Source organism: Mobula hypostoma, chromosome 21 (genome assembly GCF_963921235.1).
Source record: "Mobula hypostoma chromosome 21, sMobHyp1.1, whole genome shotgun sequence".
Classification (NCBI taxonomy): Eukaryota; Metazoa; Chordata; class Chondrichthyes; order Myliobatiformes; family Myliobatidae; genus Mobula; species Mobula hypostoma.
In genome coordinates, this window is record NC_086117.1 from 28,786,049 (window position 1) to 28,809,358 (window position 23,310).

Sequence of the window (23,310 nt, forward strand, 5' to 3'; positions counted from 1 at the left end):
GTAAAATCACAGTGTAATTGTGTAACACCTAATTAATAAGAAATAAAAAGCCTCAGTTCGTGCCCTAAGTCTCCTTGTCAAGTTGTGTAAGCATATTTTCTTTTGCCTGTTAAAGTAAATTTAGATCATTCTCTGGTCGAATTACACCAGGATCTGGGATAGGTATGTTTTTGGGAACTGCACTTAAAACAGCTGCAAATCCTTGGGAAGGCAGGGCAACAGAAGGCCAATGCCACCTCTGTGCTGCAAATGAAAATCTAAACCCCACAAAGAATCAGGGCCTGTGAAACCTGTACCCCCGACTAAGTGAGTCTGCACAGGACCCATGCCTGTCAGGGTGCAGGTCCCACAGACCAGGGTGATAGGCTTACTTATTGAGATGCAGTGTAGAATAGGCCCTTCAATCTGTGCCTCCCTGCTTTAACCTGAGCCTAATCATGGGACAAATTACAACGAACAATTAACGTACATCTTTGGACTGTGGGAGGAAATCGGAGTGCTAGGGAGAAACCCATGTGGTCACGGGGTGAACGTACAAACTCCTTACAGGCAGAGGTGGGAATTGAACCCTGGTCACTGGTACTGTAAAGCGTTGTGCTCACCACTATGCTACCGTGCCACCCTTTCACGGACCATTGGTGAAAGAGCTTTGTAGCCATCCTAAAATGCAGTTGAGAAATTTATGGTGAACTGATTTGAACTGTTGCAATGTTTAATATGATCAAACCCTCACAGTAGTATTAACTAGTGGGGTTCAGGAATAAAACGCTGCTGTAATAAAGTCAGGGTGAGATGTAAATGGAGATGGGGCTGTTCAAATGTTCCTGGTATACTTCAAAACTTTAAAGGTCAAAGTAAATTTATTATCAAAATACATATATGTCACCATATAAAACCCTAAGATTTATTTCCTTGCAGGCATACTCAATAAATCCATAATAGTATAATAACCATGATATAATCAATAAAAGACTGCACCAACTAGGCATTCAGCCAGCGTGCAAAGACAACAAACTGTCCCAATACAAAAAGAAATAATAATAATAAATAAGTATTGAGAACATAGAATAGTACAACACAGTACAGGCCCTTCAGCCCACAATGTTGTGCCGACCCTCAAACCCTGCCTCCCATATAAGCCCCCACCTTAAATTCCTCCATATACCTGACTAGTAGGCTCTTAAACTTCACTAGTGTATCTGCCTCCACCACTGACTCAAGCAGTGCATTCCATGCACCAACCACTCTCTGAGTAAGAAACCTTCCTCTTATATCCCCCTTGAACTTCTCACCCCTTACCTTAAAGCCATGTCCTCTTGTATTGAGCAGTGGTGCCCTGGGGAAGAGGCGCTGGTTATCCACTCTATCTATTCCTCTTATTATCTTGTACACCTCTATCATGTCTCCTCTCATCCTCCTTCTCTCCAAGGAGTAAAGCCATAGCTCCCTTAATCTCTGATCATAATGCATACTCTCTAAACCAGGCAGCATCCTGGTAAATCTCCTCTGTACCCTTTCCAATGCTTCCACGTCCTTCCTATAGTGAGGCGACCAGAACTGGACACAGTACTCCAAGTGTGGCCTAACCAGAGTTTTATAGAGCTGCATCATTACATTGTGACTCTTACACTCTATCCCTCGACTTATGAAAGCTAACACCCCATAAGCTTTCTTAACTACCCCATCTACCTGTGAGGCAACTTTCAGGGATCTGTGGACATGTACCCCCAGATCCCTCTGCTCCTCCACGCTACCAAGTATCCTGCCATTTACTTTGTACTCTGCCTTGGAGTTTGGCCTTCCAAAGTGTACCACCTCACACTTCTCCGGGTTGAACTCATCTGCCACTTCTCAGCCCACTTCTGCATCCTATCAATGTCTTTCTGCAATCTTTGACAATCCTCTACACTATCTACAACACCACCAACCTTTGTGTCGTCTGCAATCTTGCCAACCCACCCTTCTACCCCCACATCCAGGTTGTTAGTAAAAATCACGAAAAGTAGAGGTCCCAGAACAGATCCTTGTGGGACATCACTAGTCACAATCCTCCAATCTGAATGTACTCCCTCCACCATGACCCTCTGCCTTCTGCAGGCAAGCCAATTCTGAATCCACCTGGCCAAACTTCCCTGGATCCCATGCCTTCTGACTTTCTGAATAAGCCTACCATGTGGAACCTTGTCAATTGCTTTACGTGAACGTGAGATGCAGATTCCTTGAAAGTGAGTCTGTAGGTTGTGGGAACTTTTCAGTGATGGGGCAAGTGATGTTGAGTGAAGTTATCCCCTTTGGAATGTTTGAAGGATAATGACTGTTCCTGAGGGTAGTGGTATGAGTCCTGAGGCTCTTGTACCTTCTCCTGTTGGCAGCCGTGAGAAGAGAGCATGACCTGGCTGGCGGGATTCCTTGATGATGGATGCTGCCTTCCTGCAGCAACACTCTGTACAGACATGCTCACTGGTGGGGAGGGCTTTACCCATCATGGACTGGGCCGTATCCAGTACTTTTTGCAGGAGTTTCCGTTCAAAGGCTTTGGTGTTTCCATGCCAGGCTGTGATGCAGCCAGTCACTATACTCTCCACCACACATCTACGGGTTCATCAAAGTTTTAGATTTCATGCTGAATCTTCACAAACTACTAAGGAAGTAGAGGCATTTCCAAACTTTCTTCTGAATTGCACTTTCGTGCTGGGCCTAGGCAGGTCCTCTGAAATAATAACACCAAGAGATTTAAAGCAGCTGACCCTCTCCACTTCTGTTCCCTCCTCGATGAGGACTGGCCCATGGACCTCTAGTTTCCTCCTCCTGAGATCAATAATCAGCTCCATGGTCACGCTGACATTGAGTAAGAGATTGTTGTGGTGCCACTCAGTCAGATTCTCAGTCTCCTTCCAGTATGCTGATTTGTCACCATCTTTGATTTGGCCAACAACAGTGGTGTCGTCAGCAAACTTGAATATGACATTGGAGCTGTACTTAGCCACACAGTCATAAGTGTAAAGCGAATGGCACAGGTAGCTAAGCACATAGCCTTTTGGTGCTTGTGTGTGCTGATGAAGATTGTGGAGGAGATGTTGCCAATCTGAATTGACTGGGGTCTGCAAATGAAGAAATTGAGGATCCAATTGCACAAGGAAGTATTGAGGCCAGGTGTTGAAGCTTATTGATTAGTTTTGAGGGGACAATAGTATTCAGTGCCAAGCTGTAGTTGATAAAGAGCATCCTGATGTAAGCATCTTTGCTGTCCAGGTGTTTCAGGATTGAATGAAGCACCAGTGAGATGTCATCTGCTGGAGACCTGCTGTTGTGCTTCTCGGCAAATTGGTGTGGATCTAAGTTGCTTCTGAGGCAGAAGCTGAGGCAGGTTACCATGCTCTTTGTAGGGATTGATATAGGTGAAGCTTGCTCAAAGCAGGTAGCTACCTCAGAATGCTGAGCGAGAGGTTAAAGATCTCAGTGAACATTCCAGCCAGTTGATCAGCGCAGGTCTTCAGTACTTGGCTAGGTACTCCGTCTGGGCTGGGCGATTTTCATGGGCTCACCATCCTGAAGGGTGCTCGCACGTCGGCCTCAGAGACCAAAATCACAGGATCATCGGGAGCTGAGGCAGCTTGTGATGGTTCCTTCAGGTTTTGACGGTCAAAGCAAGCATAGGAGGCATTGAGCTTATCTGGAAACGAGGCCCTGGCGTCACCTTGATTTTTACTTTCTAAGAGGGGATAGCAGACAAGCCCTGCCACAACTTGAGCATTCCTCCTTGATTCAAGTTTAGTCCAGAATTGCCTCTTTGCCTGTGAGATGGCTTTCCGGGCATTGTACTTGCTTTTCAAAGTGGAAGAAGTTATGGTGTGGTAGTGAGGATGTTTAATGTGGAGGGTTGGCTGATAACTACACTGGGTTCCTTTGTAATAGATGGTCTTTTCTTACATTGTTGGAGATCACGCATCCAGATGAATGTGGAGTACTGATACTGCATTGTTAATTTGTGTCCTGTAAATTGTGGCAATCCTTTGGCAGCCAGATGAGCTACCAAACCTAGACTAGACAGTAAATTGGTATTTGTTTATTATTATTATTATTTGTAATAAATTATTTTTATGTATTAGTTTACAAATTAATACATTTCTATCGCAAGTCTAGTCTCTAATTATTTGTAAGTGCAGCGATGCTAATGGGGAATCTGATGGCAATGGGTAAACAGTGGGCATGTGGTTAGGTTCTTCTGCTGCAGATGATTATTGCCCAGTTTATTTGTGGCATGAATGAACTTAATTAAAATTACATTAGCTCAAATCTGGACGTTGTCCAGATTTTGCTGCATGCCTCATTGTTTTAGCTGAACGCAAAACCAAGCTCTGACTTTAACGTGGAAAGAAAGTCATTTATAAAGCAGCTGAAGATGGTTGGCCCATAGACATTGCCCTAAAGAACCCCTACAATGTTAAACTGGGCAGAGGTAAGTGGCTTCTAACAGGCTACTGTCATCTTCCCTTGTGCTAGGAGACTCCGACCTATGGAAGGTTTTCTCTTGACTTCAATTTTGCCAGACAGCTTGTCTCTATATATGTTAAGGACTCTTTCTGAAAATCATGCTCTCTCACCTTGGATTTTCCTCCTTTTCTCTATGTTTGGCCAGACTATAATGAGGTCTGGAGCAGACCTTCCCTGGGGAGCCCAATATGTGCATGGGTGGGCAGGGAGATGGTGAATAAGTGTTTCCTCATAGCATACTAAGGATTCCTTGGCTTGCCCTAGTGATTGAGAGTAGGTAGATAGGTTGGAAATCAGCCTTGCTGAGTTTATTTTATTATTGAAATACAGCATGGAACTGGCCCTCGGAGCCATGCTGACAGCAAACACTGATTTAATCCTAGCCTAATCCCTGGACTATTTGCAATGACCAATTAACCTATCAACCAGTTTGACTTTGGACTGAAAGTGGGAGGAAACTGAAGCACTTGGAGGAAACCCACGCAGTGTTGGGGATAGCGTACAAACTCCTTACACTCTGCGGCAGGAACATATCGTGGTTTCCATTTTCCACCAATAGTGATGCTGCTGATCAATTCATGGGGTGATAGAACAGGCCAAATGGGCCAAATGGCCCAATTCTGCTCCTATACCTTAAGGTCTTTATTCCAGACCAGCAATACTGCAAGTTTTTGTTAAGGCTCAACGCCTTTGCATCCTATACCATCTTTTCTTGATAAGGTATAGAAGGAAGTTGAATTGAGAGAAGTGGTGTCCATCATAGTATAGACCTCGGGAGTGGGATAAGATGGATGAGGAGAAGGATTTGGGAGGGATACTCTGCCCTGATCTTTGAAGCAGCCTAAGCAAATAGCAATCTGGAATACTTTGGTCAGGTTTTAGATGTTTAGAAAATCTGAAACCTGCTCAGACAGCCAGAGAGTGACATCATCTGCAGTTAATTTCTCTTTGAAATAAGTTACTCACTGTTAGAGCACGACGACACAACTGTAGTTCAACACAAGATCCCACTCATTTTTAAACTGTGTTGAATATTTTGGGTTACTATTTTGGACTATCTGGAGTTTTTAGTGAACCTTGACTAAAAACGAGCCGCTCTACATGTTGCATGGTACGGTGCGGTTCGTCCTTGGTTTATCTCACTTTAGACCAGCGGTATACCTGCTGACCCCCTCTCTCTTTGGAGGATTTTAACTGGCAGTTTGATAGGAAATTCCAGACTACGACCACGAGATCTATCACCAGCAATGTAAATTCTTCGTGTCATGTTGTAAATACATTCGGTGGTGTTAATGAGGGGTACTCCTCACAATCTCCCATTCTGGTGTTTGTTTGCAACACCTCAGCCCCTGTGTGTGCCAGTTCCCTTCCTGCTAACTGTGCCTCTGGGAGAAGTCGGGGGGAAAAAAAGCGTGTAATGCCCTCACAACAGACTCCTGCTCCTGATGGAGATCTGTGGAGGGTGACTATCCTTACTCTGTTCATGACCAATTTTTAATAACCTTCCTCAATATCTACAAAAATGTTCCGTATTTTAATTTAGCCAGCATTGTCCCTTTGTTGTGGAATCCAACTGGCTGCTGTTTGCCCTGGTCTGTGTCAATGGCATCATTGTGCTCTTAAGATTGAAGAGATAAAAAGCCCTTTGTCAGAGATTGAAATGCCTCCATATTCCTGCTAATCTCTATTGTGTTATTAACCATGTTATTAATTGATCAAATGAACTTGGAAACCGTTGTACACAACAACAGGAATTCTGCAGATGCTGGAAATTCAAGGAACACACATCAAAGTTGCTGGTGAACGCAGCAGGCCAGGCAGCATCTCGAGGAAGAGGTACAGTCGACGTTTCAGGCCGAGACCCTTCGTCAGTCGTTCACCAGCAACTTTGATGTGTGTTGCTTGGAAACCATTGTAACCATTCCGATCTGTTGAGCTCCTCCAGTACTTCATGTGCTTTACTCTGGACTTCCAGCATCTGCAGAATCTCTTTGTATTTGTGAAACCATTCTGACTGTATATCTGCAAAGTTACCCTTTCGGTATCGTTCTGTGTTATGGTACTGCTTATGCGTCATTATTGCTGATAAATCTATTTGGTAAATCCATTTTCATTGGGTTGCATTCAAAGGTTCAAAGTACATTTATTTTCAAAGAGTGTACAGTATACAACCTTGAGATTTGACTTTCCCACAGGTAGCCATGAAACAAAGAAAGAAAAACATCAAACCCCACCCCATGCACAAAATAAAGCCAAATGACACAACCAGCCAACAAAGAAAATGAGTGCAGAACACAGAAATATAAAACATGAAATCAAGAGAGTCCAGGCATATTCCGTTCAGCTCAGTGTTCATTACTTGCAGGCCCCCCATTTCAAAGTCGGCTGCAATAACAACAGGAAAAAGGACTGACCAGAAATGCGTGATAACATGAACTAGAGTCCAATCCACAAGCCACGTCGATTAAACCTCGCCCAATACACATCAGCAGGTGGATCTTGGCTTTTGTTCCATCACTATCAGGGCAGAGATATGATCCCTGCATGGAGGGTAATTCAACTATTGTCCCTGCTTCAGATCCCTGTACAGCAATCTCTGGATAGAGAGAGAAATATCAGTGGTCTTGTTTGTCTGTCCTGGTGTTAAGGTGGGGTACAGTTACACGTAGTAGATCCCCTATACCTCAGTGTACACTTCTTCATGATTTTCCCCTTCAGCCCCCCACATCCAACCCGATGTAGGGTTTCAACTTGAAGCAGTGACAATTCCTTTCCCTCCCCAGAAGCTGCTGGACCCATTGAGTTCCTTCGGCAGAGTGTTTATTGCCTCAATTCCCTGCTTTGGCATCAGTCTCCCATCCATGGACTCTCTGGCCTCAAGCATACCTTATAGTGGCTGAGGGTATGATGCATTTCTTTGGAGTGATAGTCTAAGTAAATGCTTTCTGAACATTGTGCATTTCTTTCGCTTGCAGTTTCTGTGCCTGAAGAACATCCGAACTTTCCTGAAAGTTTGTCATGACAAATTTGGACTGAGGAACAGTGAGCTCTTTGACCCGTTTGACCTGTTCGACGTGAGGGACTTTGGGAAGGTATGTAATGATTCTCTCATTCTAGTATAACCCCCGACAATTCCTGGGAAATATTTAAGTATGACAGAGCTTGGCTGCCTGCTGCAGCTCTCTGGGTGTTTGTGTGGAAGCCTCAAGTCATGCGGGACTCAAATACAACAGCCCTGTGCCCCCACAGTCAACTCAGAGGTTGACCTTGGTAACCCCTTGTACTTGTACTGATCATAATGTTGCTGGCATTTAGGGCAGCAATGAAAGTCCTTCATCTCTGGAGGTGTTGGTTTTCTCTTGGTTTTCACTACTGTCAGTCATACAGGTCCTGGGTGGGGACTCAGGAATACCGTCACACACAGATGTAGAGGATTCTTCATTGCTGTTTCCTAACAGTTTTGTCTTACCAGTCAGGGTCATTAGCCCTGAGGTGAACCCCCAAACCTTCCGGTGGACCACTCTTAGTCTGGCCTCTACCCTTTGACCTGTTTGGCATGGGTGACTCTATCAAGAGCCAAAGCATAAAGCCATGACTCCAGCCAACCTAGCTCTCCAAGTCATCGAGGCACGCGAACCTCCAATCGGAGGCAAGGTTGTGGTCTGCTTGGAGGGGTCTCCCCTTGTGTCCCAGATTAATTTCTGCGTGAAGGAACCCATGCTTTACTTGTGACAGTGAGTTGAGGGGAAAACTGTAACTTAGTGTGACTCCTGCGTTTCCCGAGGTGGTGAAATGGCAGGATTTCTCACTGGTGGATAAAATCCCCGTTGTGGATTTATCTTCTTGTCTTTCCTTCCATGCCCCAGAGAATGTTGATCTCTTGTATAACCTGACTGGCTTTCATCTGCTGATACCTGCCCAGGGGCTGGTGTGAAGCTGAGAAAAATAAGAGAGAGGCAGTGAATAGGATTTGTGTGGAGGGTGGGTGGGGTTAAGGAGGAGACAGCAGTCAGACTTCAGATGGGGGGGGTGGTTTGTCTGTAATGTTAATGTATGGTATGGGAGATAGTTCACATACATAAGCTTGTTCTCTCTGACTGTCCCTCATTTGATGCCAAGTGCTGGAATTCTGCAGGTTGTGAATATTCAGCAAGTCACCAGCCGAGTTCTTCCAGCATTCTGCACATTGCTCCAGTTTCCGGCATCTGCAGACTCTTGTGTTCCTGTGAGCAGGACCTGGGTGGCAGTGGTAGTTCTTGCAGGGAATTTTATAAAAAAGGATTCCTGCTGCAGGAACTAATGGACTTGCTTGGATTTGAGTTTGCTGTACTGTTTATCCCTCTGAAGCTGACGCTTAGAGTCAACCCAGTGCAAGACCCATCCCTCAGAAGTGGCTATTTCCCTTGAATTCCTATGCTGGCACATGACTACCTTTGAGCAGGCATGATGAGCTATGGTTTAACTAACGTCCTTAGCCCCATCGTTAACTACAGTTGTGCCTGAGTTGGGAAAGGGCTTGGATATCTTGGCTACAGACCTAATAGTGTTATAATGTGAAAAATGTCACGGGGAAACTGAAATTGGTGGATACCAAAGTGGTTTGTTCAACAAAATGAGACACTCTCTGGAGGAAGAGGTCTGTTTCGACCCAATATTACATGACATTTTCTATGCTAAAGATCAAAGGACAATTCTATAGTTACAATGTATCTACAATGCTTCCTTTGAATTACATGCAATTCTCACAGCTCCATCTGCTCACCCACACTCCAGACACCCAAGATGAATGTTTATCAGCATTGTCTGGTTTTTCAATTAACTGCTGTCCACAGCTTCAGGAAATGATGTCCACAATGGCTTTTTAAATTTAATCTGCAATCAACGTTCAGGTCTGAAGATTAGTTCCTGAAGTTAATATTTTACCATATCACCTCACTCCGGAATATGCACTAACAACAGTATCAGAAACCTCTTCAGCCTTCCTCAGTGCATTATGACTTTTAAGACATCATACTAAACTAGCGGAAGGTTATCCACAGATTCAGCTGCTGTATAGGGGATGTGATTATCACTGGTTCTCTAATGGGAATGGACATGTCCTTAGAATGTTTTAATTCAGTTCTCTTGCTAAAGCTAAATATCAGAAGCTCTAAAATGTGGTGTGACACGCTGTCAGGGTAATTGCTGTGTGCTTCAGCAGACATTGACCTGTTCTAAGCACATAACATTTCACAGGTAGCAACTGCTAAAAGCCAGCTACTTTATCTACAGCCAGAAATGATGTATGATGTGTGCGATTGAGGTTAGCTAAGGGGAAGTGCGGTAGGCATAACGAGATGGTGAGTGGTGACGGCAGTTGGGGTAATAAAGGGATGTGGAGTGGGCAAAATTTCGAGTAATTGGGGGCTGTATGTAATAGTGTGGTAGAGGGAGAAAGTGGATCAAATGTGATGGTCTGAGACGAGTGCAGAGATAGAGGAATATTGAAAAGTTGAAAGGCGGTTTCAGAAGTCATGCAGAAAATTCAGTGTAACACTTGTTTCCAACCAGCTTCTTTGGAGTGGGACAGGTTTGGGTGTAATTGCAGAATGTGAAAGACAAAGTAGTCACCTATAAAAGTAATAAGGAACTTGGAAGATAGTATTTATTATGCAGAACTTTGTACTGCAGTGAGCTGTTGGGATTTTCGGTATAGATGTGAATGGGGAAACTAGATAAGCACATGGGTAAAAGAATTGAAGGATATGCTGATAAGATAATATATAAAAAAGGTTGGAAGGATTCAAGTTAAGTATAGACACAGGCAGAGAGCATTTGTGTTGACTGTCCTTTCCTTTGCTGTGTAATCCTGGGCCTTGCGCAGTTACATTTAGAGGGAAATGACGCAGAATTCGAGCTGATTCCCCACACTCCAACCACTACTGTATGAAAAGTTTTGGAGGGAGCTTTGTATGTCAGTTGTGATGGCTACTGTGAGACCAATGTGCGAGTTTGTGTCGTGGTTGGTGCGTAATTCACCTGTGTCGTTACATGCTCAGTGGGCATATACAGACCAGTAATGTGGACACCGTCCACATGTGTTGGACGCTGTGTGCTTGTAAGTGTGCTATTTGGTCTTGTGAGACTTGTGTATGTCAGAAAGTGCGGAGCCCGTTGTGGTGATTGGGGGTGTGGTGTTCGATATCTTGTCATGAGCCCCTGCTGAGTGTGTGACTTGGGAGCGAGTGTGTTTTGGTGAATGCGGGCTTGGTTGTGTCATCCTGGTGAGTGTGTGTACTGGTCACCAGGAACTGAGGCTGGAGTGCAACATTGAATTGTAGCCATTTGAGTCTGCACTGCACTGTGAGATTGGCTTCACTGCACTGAGGGTTAAGGCTTGTGCTGAATCTTGACATCGTGTGTCTGTGGGGATCAGCGGAGGTCACCCGGTCACAGTTTCTGAGTGTATTACTCTTTCCCCTTTCTCTGCTTCGCAGGCAACGGTCAGTCAGATCCACTAACGTTCTCCCCTCTGAGTCACCTCGTGTGCTCTCTGGTGGGAGGAGCAGTCAGTTTCTGGCTCCTGGAGTCTCAGCCAGCTGTTGTGCAGGGCTGCTGAAGGGTGTTTCCTTTCAGCGAGAGCCTGAGAGAGGCCGAATTGGTTTGTGTGGAGCGAGTGTAGCTGGCAAGAGGTTGAGAGCTCTCAGCTCTGAGAGTCAAATGCAATAATCTCACTGCAGCGTGTTTAATTGAAAACATTTTCTGTCCTTTAAGAAACAATGAACTTTAGCTGAGCGTAGGATGTGGAGCCCCTGATGGTGACTGAATTTCTCTGGGCTTCACTCCAAATCTTCACTCGCAACCTAGTGAAGCCTGATCCCCACCAGTGTTGGGGATCTGATGCTGACTGGTCGATATTCCTATGGTCAAAAGCATTACTCCATTTCAGCTCCGACCATTTAATGACTGGGTGGTGCAGGTAGCTGGGAACGACTAGCTGTTTCTCTGTAAATCCCTCTGAAATCTGCTGGTTTTCCTCTCCCAGCTCAGCTGGAGTACGGAAAGTCATGACGAGCCTTTCTAAAGCATCTCTCAAGATCTAAATGTCCCAAAATAATCCACACACAATTGAAAGCTTTGACATGCATTCAGTCCATGGTGTAGAAATGTGAGAGGCAATTTTCACAGGGAAAGGCCACACACAAGTTCAATTGACCAAGGAATTTGTTTACAATATGCTTGTTCATAGACAGTAATTGGCTAGGCCACTAGAGGGAATTTCCAAGTGGTGACGTGGGATATTTTGTAGTCCCGTTCAGGATTCAAGTTTTTTTTTAAATGTCATTTCCAGTACACAAGCGTAAAGGAGAACAACACAATTGTTACTGCGCATCCAATGCAGCACAAAAGAGAACACAATGAGATAAAGAACGCGATAATAAACAAAATACAATAAATGTACAATACATAAGCCAGCTAATGTGCACAGATTGATTGTATGTCCCTAAAGTGACACTAGGCACAGGAGTGTCTACATAGGTGACACTGACAGGAAATGATAAAGTAGTGGTTGAGAGGGTGTGGTGGGTGGGTTAGTGGGTGGAGGTGTTGATCAGCCTTACTGCTTGGGGAAAGTAATTATTTTTGAGTCTGGTGATACTGGCGTGGATGCTACATAGCCTCTTCCCTGATGAGAGTGGGACAGACAGTCCATGAGCTGATAAGCTTGTGGTGTAACCTCTCACTCTAAAGAGAGCATTACTGTCAGTGTAGTACTCTCATTCTCGACCCTCCATCATTCTAGTGCTTCTTTAGTAATGTACTTCAGCAATAACAATTATCAAATAATGCCCCCTTAGATGTTGTGTTTTCTCACTTTAGACCTTCCAGCCATGAAGCACCTCTTCAGTTCTGAATCAGGCCTTGCTAACACTGATATTTAACCTATTATATTCTAATCTCATCACTTGTGTTTGTGGCATTTGGAAGACCTGTGTGAAGTGGTTTAGGTCTTGATTGTTCACTCTCAGAATAGGACTACCACTGGCAAATTGAGCCTTGCTGTCTGTTGTAACATGAGCGATGTCATCGAGGATACAGTGAAGCTGATGGATATAGAAGTGTTTTATTCAGCAAAAACGAGCAGCAGGCGTCATATTGAGACTCTCTTGGAGGGACAGGCCTCCCGACCCAATATTACATGACATTTTATATGCTGAAGATCAGAATCAGGTTTATTATCACTGGCATGTGACGTGAAATTTGTTAACTTAGCAGCAGCAGTTCAATGCAATACATAATCTGACAGACAAGAAATACTAATAAATAAAATTAAAAATAATAGTAATAAATAAACAAGTAATCAATTATGTATAGAGAATAGATTTTTAAAAAAACATGCAAAAACTGAAATACTGTATATTTAAAAAAAAGTGAGGTAGTGACCAAAGATTCAATGTTCATTTAGGAATTGGATGGCAGAGAGGAAGAAATTGTTCCTGAATCACTGAGTGTGTGCCTTCAGGCTTCTGTACCTCCTACCTGATGGTAACAGTGAGAAAAGGGCATGCCCTGGGTGCTGGAGGTCCTTAATAATGGATGCTGCCTTTCTGAGACACCACTCCCCAAAGACGTACTGGGTACTTTGTAGGCTGGTACCCAAGATGGAACTGACTAGATTTACAACCTTCTGCAGCTTCTTTAGGTCCTGTGGAGTAACCCCTCCATACCAGACAGTGATGCAGCCTGTCAAAATGCTATAGAAAACTATAGAAGTTTTTGAGTGTATTTGTTGACATGCCAAATCTCTTCAAACTCCTAATAAAGTATAGCCACTGTCTTGCCTTCTTTATAACTACAGCAGGACAATTTTATAGTTACAATGTATCTACAATGCTTCCTTTGAATTACATATAGTTTTCACACACCTTCTTAGCACCCACACTCAAAATGAACATTAATCGGTATTGTCTGGTTTGCAATCAACTCCAGTGCACAGCTCCAGGAAAAACTATTGTTCAGAGCTGCATTTTAACTTCAATCTACCATCCATGTTCATCTCTGAAGTTTGGTTACTGGTGAAGTTAATATTTGCTATATACCCTATCTCCAGAATACGCCCTAACAGTCCCTCCTCTTGGCCTTCCTGGACAAAAAGAAATTCCAAGAAAGGGCAAACTTTAAGGAGGATATAATCAAATAGGGCAACAAAAATGCCTTGTACTTCAGAACCCCTTCCTCAATTACCTATCATATCCATATGTGCATCTAAATCTGTGCTATCATCCCTAATGGCTACCTACAAAGCTCTAAGCAGAAATAGTCGCAGAAATTTTACTGACAGTCTTTAAAATGCAGCTTTGCCGTTCATATGCCTGTTGCCTCCTCCTTCCCTGCTGGCCGATTGCAGCTCAATCACATTCTTCATCTTCACCCCTTCGTTCTCTGACTACTATAACTCTGCAGTGACTATCACTGGTTGCTCTCTGGTCGGGGCACCAGTGAAGTAAATATGGATAAGGCTCACAGGGCCTTTCATCGATTTACAGAAGGGGTTGAGGTGGTCTCTATTTGAGTGACTGCAAGGACCTCATCTTCCAGACTCTCCATGCAATCACTGACCCAACTACTTGAAGGGCCCAGCTCATTTGTGTTCCCTCCCCATTCAGACTGGGGTGACTGCCTTCAGGCGCTGTGTGTATGTTCTTTCATGGTCAGGGGCGTGTCTACAGAAAATAGCGCCTACGGCAAGCACTGAAATTGCGCCCCTGTCCAAACATCTGACACCCATCTTTGAGATAACTTTACCAGAATATCAACTCAGAAATACAATTCAAGCTCGTTAATCTTTTAATTAACAAATTATGGCACTACATGAAAATTATAACTGCACCTTCCTTGCTTTCACTGATGCAAATTGGTCTATAATGTGATCAAAGTTAGTTTTTTCAGTTTCTCCCCTTTCTGCAGTCAGCAGAGCAAGATTACAGAGTCTCCCTGGACCCATGGAGGCTCTCAAATACGAAAGTATTAGTTTTAACTTGCTGAATGATCTCTCACAGCTGGCGATGGAAACTGCGATGGTCAGCATTATCTGAACAGCAATGCGAAGATTGGGGAAGATTGCTCTCATCTCCATACTGAACAATAAATTCAAGAAGCTCTTCAGGTCTTGATATTTTCATGTTGACCCACCTTGATAGCAACATTCTGCAATCCAAAATTTCTTCATATAGCTGCTGTCCATCAACATCAGAGCTGTACAATTCGCCCAAATTTTCGTACTTCTTCTTTAGGTCGTTACTATTGGCGCTGTAACACAGTCCCTCGACATTGAGAAGGAACCCAAACTTGGCGTCAGTGTCGTGCAAATGAGTGAACCTTTCGTCCATTTCTCTGTGAAGGTGGTCGAGTGTCCTCTTCATGACTCTTTCCATTTCCTCCTTAGCTGTTAACCCAGCGTCTCTTGAGTTCTCATCAGCCATTCGTTTCTTTCGTCTCTGATATCTTTCAACTTCAATATTCCATTCTTGACAGAGACCGACTCCTCCTTTGAGTGACTTACTGATCAACACTTCTCTTTCATCATAAAAATGATCTTGGAGGGCTTTCAAATCCACGGCAGCATCGTGGAAGTTCATGCTAGGATCCTGTAGCTTCTTTTGAATATGGTCAATGCTAATGAGTACTTTGTTCCAAAATCCTAGCAAAATCAGAAAATTGTAACTCAACATGCAGTTGTACAGCTGCCTTGCGTCACTTCTTGTTTCACTGGTCTCGTTTCCATTGCCTATCCTGTCCTGGAGAACTTGAAGTATCTCCTCAAGGTACTTGTTGATGGGCTTCACTGCTTCCGTCCCTGCACTCCACCTGGTTTCGGACTCCGACTTAACAACCACAGGCACGGCGTTTTTGAGTTTTTCCCAGCACTGTGTTGAACAAGAGAAAAACACATAGAGAGCTTCGATGGTTCCAAAAAACGTGACCATCATTGTATCCTGCTTGGCTGCATGTACACCCACCAAGCTGAGTGAGTGATTGTTGCAATTTACAAACACTGCCAGGTTGTTTTTCTCACTTATTCTTTGATGAACACCACTTCTGTGTCCAGCCATCACAGCAGCATTGTCATAGCACTGTGACCGACAATCTTGTAGCTCCATTTCGTCTTTTCTAGCTGTTTCAAGATGTCTTCAACCAAGCTCTCAGCATCCTTCTGGCTTACTGGATAAAACCAAGGAAGGACTCTCTAACATGGACTATTTTCCTCTCAAAATCTACTTCCACATACCTCACTACTTCTGACATCTGCTCACGGTGTGCCTGATCAGGAGTTGAGTCGAACATGAAACTATAGTACTTGGCTTTACGAATGCTTCTCAGTGAACTCTGGCGAACAGTAGATGCCATCATGTGGATGAATTCATTCTGGTCACCTGGTGAAAGATAAGACGTGGATCCAGGATGACTTTCCAAATGAGTGAGGTGTTCTTTTATAACAGGGTCAAAGATGGCCAGTAGTTTCAGTAAGCCAAGGAAATTTCCCACATTGGAGTCATCGTCTAGCTGAATTGGCTCCCTGTGTCCTCACAAAGCCAGGTTCTGAGTCACAAGGAATTTTATGCAGTGAAGGATTCTCGTCAAGATATCACACCACTTCTGCTTTTCCTTCTCAATCTGTGACTGAAATACCACGTCAATAACTCCTCTGTTTCCAGCTAAATTTCTTTCCATTTCTTTCCACTGTGTGAAGCATTCCCGATGATTCTTGGTATTTTCATGAACACTAATCCTTTCAGGTGCTTTCCACTGGTTGAATCCACTTTCCTGCTCCAATGAGGATTGATGGTCTGACCGGGAATACAGAAGACAACAGATACAAAATGCAGACTTTTTAAGAAGGGGAATAGACCAGCCATGAGCGAGTCACTTCCTCACCATGATCATCTCCCAATTTCCTCTTGAATCAAGTTTTGTTCATTGAGCGTTATTTGTTGGTAGGAAAGGCCCCTTACTGTTCTGGAAATACTTTGAACCCAGTTTTATTATTTCTGTTCTCAACGCATCAGGCAGAATTGCTTTTCCAGTATCCTTGTTGAACTTCAGAAGTCCAATGTCAGCCTGTTCAACCACTTCTGGTATGACAGTTCGAGGCTCCTTGACACCATCCAGTTCACTTGGTTCAGTGTCGTCAGGTTCAATCTCATCAGGTAAAGTCTCGTCAATAAACTCAACATCACCACCACCATTATTGTCTTCCCCTTCTGTCATGTCCACGTTCTCTGAGGCAGCCTCACGCTTAATCTCGTCATACTCTGATTTATCTGACTTGACTTCCTCCTCGGCCTGTGATGCATTTGTACTTGATCCACCTTCGGATTCTGACAAATTTGTAGCAGGTGCAGGCGACTCCATGGAACGTGTCGAACTACTTATTCCAGGCTTTTCAAAGAAGGGCATGAAGAACTTGCTTGACTTCTTGGCTTCCTCCGCCTCCAACTTTCATCTCTCCTGTCCTTCAGCTCCACTTTCCTTCTTCGTGAAGAAACGTTTCATGGTCTTCTTACACAGTGCTCTGAAATAAGGCCATCCTAGTGCTCCTCACCCATGATAATCAAAGACAGATCATACATCTGAAGAAAATTCTTTTTTCACTATCCAAAGATGGCTTGTCTGACTTTAATAGAAACTGCTCAGTGACGTCCAAGTCACGTGCCATACCTTAGATACGCCACTGTTCATGGTCCACCACACGCATCAAAGATGTGGAACTTGACGTCGCTGCGCAATTGAAATCCCTTCCCGTCTATTTTTCCCAAATGTTTTTCTGTACTAAGCTACACAACTAAACAACTGCCCTCAGCAACCGTTATGCCTTAACATGCTATTTGCGGCTTGCTGTCACGCTCTCTTGGTGTCTTCTGCATAGGCGTTTCTTGCAGGTCTGCATCCATCAGCTGTGGTCAGGTCTGATGCAGCTGGCTGGTGTTCATCACTTAGGTTCTCTGCAAAGACACTGTTACGGGGTACATTTGATCTCTCGCTCTGCCTGTGGGGGCAACAAGAGGGTGATTCATGCGGTTTTACCTGAGTCCCGTATTTCCACTGGCTGTCTCACCGAGAATATGCTGCCGCACAGGCGTTATTTGTCTGGAGCGCAACCTGTGGTTCTAACTGTTGGTTGGGGGGTGCAAAACCTGTCTTTTCAGCCCATCCCCTTACCATGACTTGGTCACCTCGCTGTGGGAGGACTATCTTCTCTCCCTCTGGCTCTCTCTGATCCACAGGATGTCATTTCTGCTTTGCTCGATCCCTCACCGAGTTACCCTGGTTACAGTGGTCCTTCACGTCTCCATGCAATCTTACTGACTTGGCATTTGTAGTTTCTTCCTGTACACTTGTAACTTCTGTTGCTTCTTGTTCTTCCGCTGCCCTCCTCGCACTGATGTCTGTCCACCCGTTCCCTTTCTGCTCCTCACTCTCCCCTTTCTGGTGAGCCTTTACTTCAATCACTGCTCCCTCCTCGGGTAGCTGCACGACTCCTAACAGCCACTGAGAGCTTGACCCCACTCCTTGGGACCTCATGATATGATTCCCACCCATCGCCCTGTCTCTCCTCCCTGCTTGGAGCTGCCGTCTCTCTGTGGGCCATGTTGCCTGCTCTGTGAGTCGCACGCTTTCGCTGTCCCTGTCTTGTCCATGTTATTTCTCCGTTTCCTGAGTCTATAGTAGCACCTGCTGTACTCTGTGTCTGTCCCAGGGAAAGTACCTTCATTGTTTGGGCACACCCAGAAACCTGCAGGAAGCTGCACTCCCTCAATCTCGAGCATCTACTTTCAGTCCGGCCTCATTGCTTCATCTCCTGCAGTGGACAAGGGTAGATCAGTTATCAACCCTGATGACCCCGTGTCCAGTCACATTTCACATTGCTGGCCCCCTAATAATCCTCTTGTGTACATCCATGGATGACACCACTGGAAATAGAGGCGGCTCTCAGCCGTTTGTCTGACCTCACCAGCACTATAATCTGGTGAGTAGTCAAATCAGAAAGAGAAGGCGCTGGTGTGGGTTCTGCCTTCTTTGGATTAGTGATTCTCTTTCCAGGACTGCCTCCAACCATGGTCCGAGAGGCTATTGTAATAAATAATCTCCTTTACCCTCCCACGTCTATTCCAGCAGCTCCTGGCTATGTTTCCCAGCTGCTGGCACGCAAAACAAGTTCTCTGTGATGTCACAGCATCTTCATTCCCTACAGCCACTTGACAATTTCTCTTCCCCCTCTGATCTATATCACCGGCCCATGATACTATTGAGGAGTGGGTCCATCCCACCGCTCTCCCCAAATCTAAAACTTCCTGGTGGGAAGTTACTCTCACCCCCCCAGTCACTGCTTCACTTTCCCCTCGAAGAGGAGATATCTTTCTTCATTGTTTGACGTTCCCAGTAGTTGCCCGTGTACCATCCCGCACTCCCTAGGCCACACCGTTCCACGTATTCCTCGGGCACTTGGCTTTTACCAACGCGTACAGCATTTCTTTGGGGTGCCTCTGGTGAATTTCAGTCATTTCCTTGAGCTTGCGCCAGAACTCTGCGTTCCCACAGGCAACCTTAAGTAAGGGCAACTCTGGCAAAATGCTCTGCTTCTCCCCGGGGTTGAAGAGCTTATGGATGGTTGTAATCCAAGTCAAGGGCTGGCCTGGGTCAACAGGGTTCTGGACCTGATGTTGCCTAACCTCAATTGGTGCCATCCCGACAGGTATATCTGGGTAGCACCTCTCCCTCAAATATCTTCACATTAGTTCCCACACTATGCAAAATATAAATGTTATTTAAAAATTAAACAGTGCATACTGAAAACCGCAGAGTATCTACTATGCAATCTGCCCCTTATATGTGCCTGTTGCATTCCGTTGCATTTAAAACTGCTACACAATGAGTGATTCTTAAAACACACATGAACACACTTGCAAATGCATCTGCCACTGTACGGTTCCCCAAATGAGTACATACACACTCCACTGGCGTTCCGAGCGGTCAGTCACCACTCTTTGCTACTCGTGGCCCTGTCTCACCAAATTAACACACAAAGTTTAGTCTCTTACATGAACAGGCATGCCCGCACACACACCACACTACTTTTATATCTGCTAGTTCAGCTGTCTGCCATGTCCGTGATACCTCGTGATCCCATGGTCACAGTTGTGAACAGATCCAAGTGTGCGTGCGAGTTTTAAAATACTCACCCACTTAGATTGCGGAGATTGCTGGTCATAAGGTGGGTCATGAAGGTATCCTGGACAAGCCCCCAGGTCTTGTGATGTGCCAATGTCACCAGAAAGACACTGAAGCTGGTGGATATAGAAGTGTTTTATTCAACAAAAACAAGCAGTAAGCATCATATTGAGAGGAAGAGGCCTGCCTGACCCAATATTACATGACATTTTTATATGCTAAAGGTGAAAGAAAACAGCAGGACAATTCAATAGTTACACTGCATCTACAATGCTTCCTTTGAGTTGCATATAGTTTTCACACACACCCTCCTTTGCACTCCAACTCCAGACACCCAAAATGAATATTAATCAGAATTGTCAGGTTTGCAATCTACTCCAGTGCACAGCTCCAGGAAAATTATTGTTCAGGGCTGCATTTTAAATTCAATCTACAATTCATGTTCATCTCTGAAGACGGGAAGATATTTGCTGCATACTCTAACTCCAGAATACGCTCCAACATGGCCTATTTGGAGTCATGAGTGGTGGTTCCGAGTTGTTGTATGCCATGTGGCAAATCTTCTGAACGCGTTACAAACTCCTGGTTTGTGATTGGTGGTGGTGTGACTTCATGGTTGTTGATCTTCTACAGCACGCCCCAAACCACCTGGATGCCCATGGAAAAGGGTGGTGACTGAATGCCAGCAGCTTACAAATTCCCTTCTGCATCATATTCATTATAACTGTGCACAATTTTCCTCGTTGCCGGGTCATGGTCCTACCTAACAGATTTTGTACCTTCAGAAGTTGTTTCACCACCATCTTCTCAAGGAAGCAACTTGCTTTTGGGCATTTTGCAAATGGCACAGTGGTGTAACTGGTAGAGCCACTGCCCCAGCCCCAGAGATGTGAGTTTCATCATGACATTGGGCATTGTCCGTGGGGAACTTGCTGGTTTTCCCTGTGACCACACAGGATTCCTTGGATCTATGGTTGCACCCCACATCTTAAAATTGTGCCGTTTGGTCTGTTAGTTGACCCCAATATGTTGGTGTGTGGTAGAATCTGGTCCATGTGAATAAGAATGGGATCGGTGTAAATAGGTAGTTGGTCGTCAATGCGGACTCTGGCCTGAGGGACCTGTTTCTGTGCTGTATGTCTCCAGACTATGTAGGTTCTTGCCAGATGCTTTCTCCTCTCTTTAGCCTGGAGTTCACATTGATTGGATGGGTCGATTGCTCTCTGGGGAATGGGGTCAGTGATGTTTCTCTTCAATTAGAACTTGAATGTATGCAGACCATCTGTGGTTAATGCGCTTGCCTGATTTTAGATGTTGAGAACTGGTGAGGCCCAGTTTCCAATACCGACCTCAGAGCACAGAAGCTGCCTCTTTGGCCCACCGTTTACACTGATCATGAAGCGACCACTGACACAAATCCCATTTTATTCCTCCCCCATTCCCCACACTGCACACTTGGTTGATTGGTCCTCAGAGCAGGGAGAAGATCACAAGTGCACAGTTGGACTTGGTTAGAAATGTTGGAGAGTTGATTTTACCCCTCCCTAGTCAAGAGGTCACTGGCTGCAACCAGGCACTTGGGATCTTGTCAGATTCACTTGTCTATCACTCTGGGCATTTTTCAGTTTGGCAACCATCCTGTCCTCCAGAGACAGATCGGATAACTTGATAAATTCCAGAGATGGTGTCTTAGACGTCAGCAGATGGATCTGGAATCACTGGGCATTGTACAAGGGCGTTTGGAAACTAGTTAATGAGTGCCCTGCTCGAGCTTGATGACGAAGAGCCCTGATGTGGAAGTGCAGCAGAGTGTGCTGCTTTATCTGGTATCGATTGTGATAGGGCGCAGGTGCAGGATGTGGGTCTTCTGTTTTCTCTGTGCACAGGAAGAACTCTGCCCTCTTCTAGCTTCTGTAAAAAGAGCCCGAACATGAATAAACTACCTTAAATTAACCCTGCTGTGACATGGGCCCTGTGCTGGGGCAGGAGATCTCTATACAAGTGGGATCTCAGCACCAGTTTGGCAAAATCTCTAACAGTTGTCATCTGTTGCCCATGGTTCTTGACGTGTGTACTAGGATCTGTCTATATGGTGCCTGTATTATTGTCTACATTGAGATCTGTTTAAGGGTTAATCAGATGGGTTGTCATGTACAATAGGATCTGATAAGGTGTTCCATGAATGGGTTGGTTTATCAGGATTTCTCTGATTGCTGACTTGTATTGTTTAGATATTAATTGCTTGAATTAATCTCTGTTTTAGATTAGGTTTGCTACATGCCAACACATAAGCCTTAATTCTGTGTAAACAGACTCATCACAAAACCATTCCCAGCGCAGACTGGGGTGAATCAGGCTCTATTGCATAACCCGTGCAGGAACTCTTGCAGCTCTCCTCCAAGGAGGACAAATGGAAGTGGATTTCATGTACAGGATGAATGAGAAACTGTTCATCCTCCAGTCCAGAGCAAAGGGCGCTCCAATCAACTGCAGTACCTGGATGATATGGTGCACATGTGCACGCTCTTGGATCCGTGATCTACCCTGAGCCCTGCATATAGATGCACTCTCAAGGAAAGCATGCTAACATCTTTACTTTTGGGGGAGGTTAAGGTTCTGATATGGTGCTGCAAGAAGGTTTTTATTGCACATGTGCACACGTGTACTTGTGAATATGACAATAAACTCAACTTCCACTTCAATTTAATCTTTCAAGGGTACAAGAGAATGGATTTTATTCTGAACGTATACAGAATTAAACTCTTCCACTCTCTTGCTTGTACTATGCAACATTGACCCCAGCAGAATATGTCTACAACTCCCAGTAAAGGCAGATATAAAGACCAAAATATTTTATCTACCCTCTGTATTCCATTGGCTTTGAGGCCAGTTTTGCCTAGCAGCAGCTCAACTGGGCCTTCTCCCTGATGAAGGGAGGAGCCCAGTGAGTTTGTTGCCCGTTGTGGTGTCGTGTCTGCTCCTCAGGAAGAACTCCTGGAACCCTGTCCCTTTTGCTTGTTGCCCAGTGCTTTCAGTATTTATTGTTTTGATCAGTGCTGACTGGAATTATTTCCTGGGTGGGTCTTGTGGTTATCTTTGTAGAATTGCTGTGTCTGAAACAAGGAATCCTTCATCTTGGGTTAGAATTATGTGGTGACAAGAGTGCAGCAGCTGTTGGATTTTGGAGTAGTCCAGCTCCTCTCCCACTACTGGCTGACTCCCCTCTCTCCTTTCTACCCCCATAATCAGTAATCATAAGAACCATAGAAAAAGCCCAACACCCCTGGGAGCAGCGGGACCTCATCACAGTGTACACAGTGTTGCCTAGATTAATTGATACTCTTTTCCTACCTCTTCCATGGAACTTATTGGGTGCACTGCAGATGGGACAACAAGTTGAAGACAGGATTCTCACAGTCCTTTTTCCAGGCTAGGGTAGTGTACAACCTTGGGGGGGGGGTATGGGTTTAAGATGAAAGGGGAAAGATTTAAAGGGGATCTGAGGGGTAAGTTTTTCACTGAGAGCTAGTGGTGAGAGTTTCCAATGAGCTGCCAGATCTAACCTGGACCCAACATATCGAAGCAGCTACAAAGAAGGCACGATAG

The 23,310-nt window shown here is 44.7% G+C and overlaps 1 protein-coding gene across 5 annotated transcripts in view; it reads left to right on the forward strand.

The window, feature by feature from the left end:
- Window positions 1-23,310, forward strand: part of vav2 (vav 2 guanine nucleotide exchange factor) — a 210,530-nt gene that overhangs the window by 48,229 nt on the left and 138,991 nt on the right. For all 5 annotated transcript variants that reach the window (XM_063073773.1, XM_063073777.1, XM_063073775.1 and 2 more), the window contains exon 2: window positions 7,470-7,586. In XM_063073773.1, the coding sequence (XP_062929843.1) occupies window positions 7,470-7,586 (117 nt within the window). The remainder of the gene's footprint in view (window positions 1-7,469; window positions 7,587-23,310) is intronic.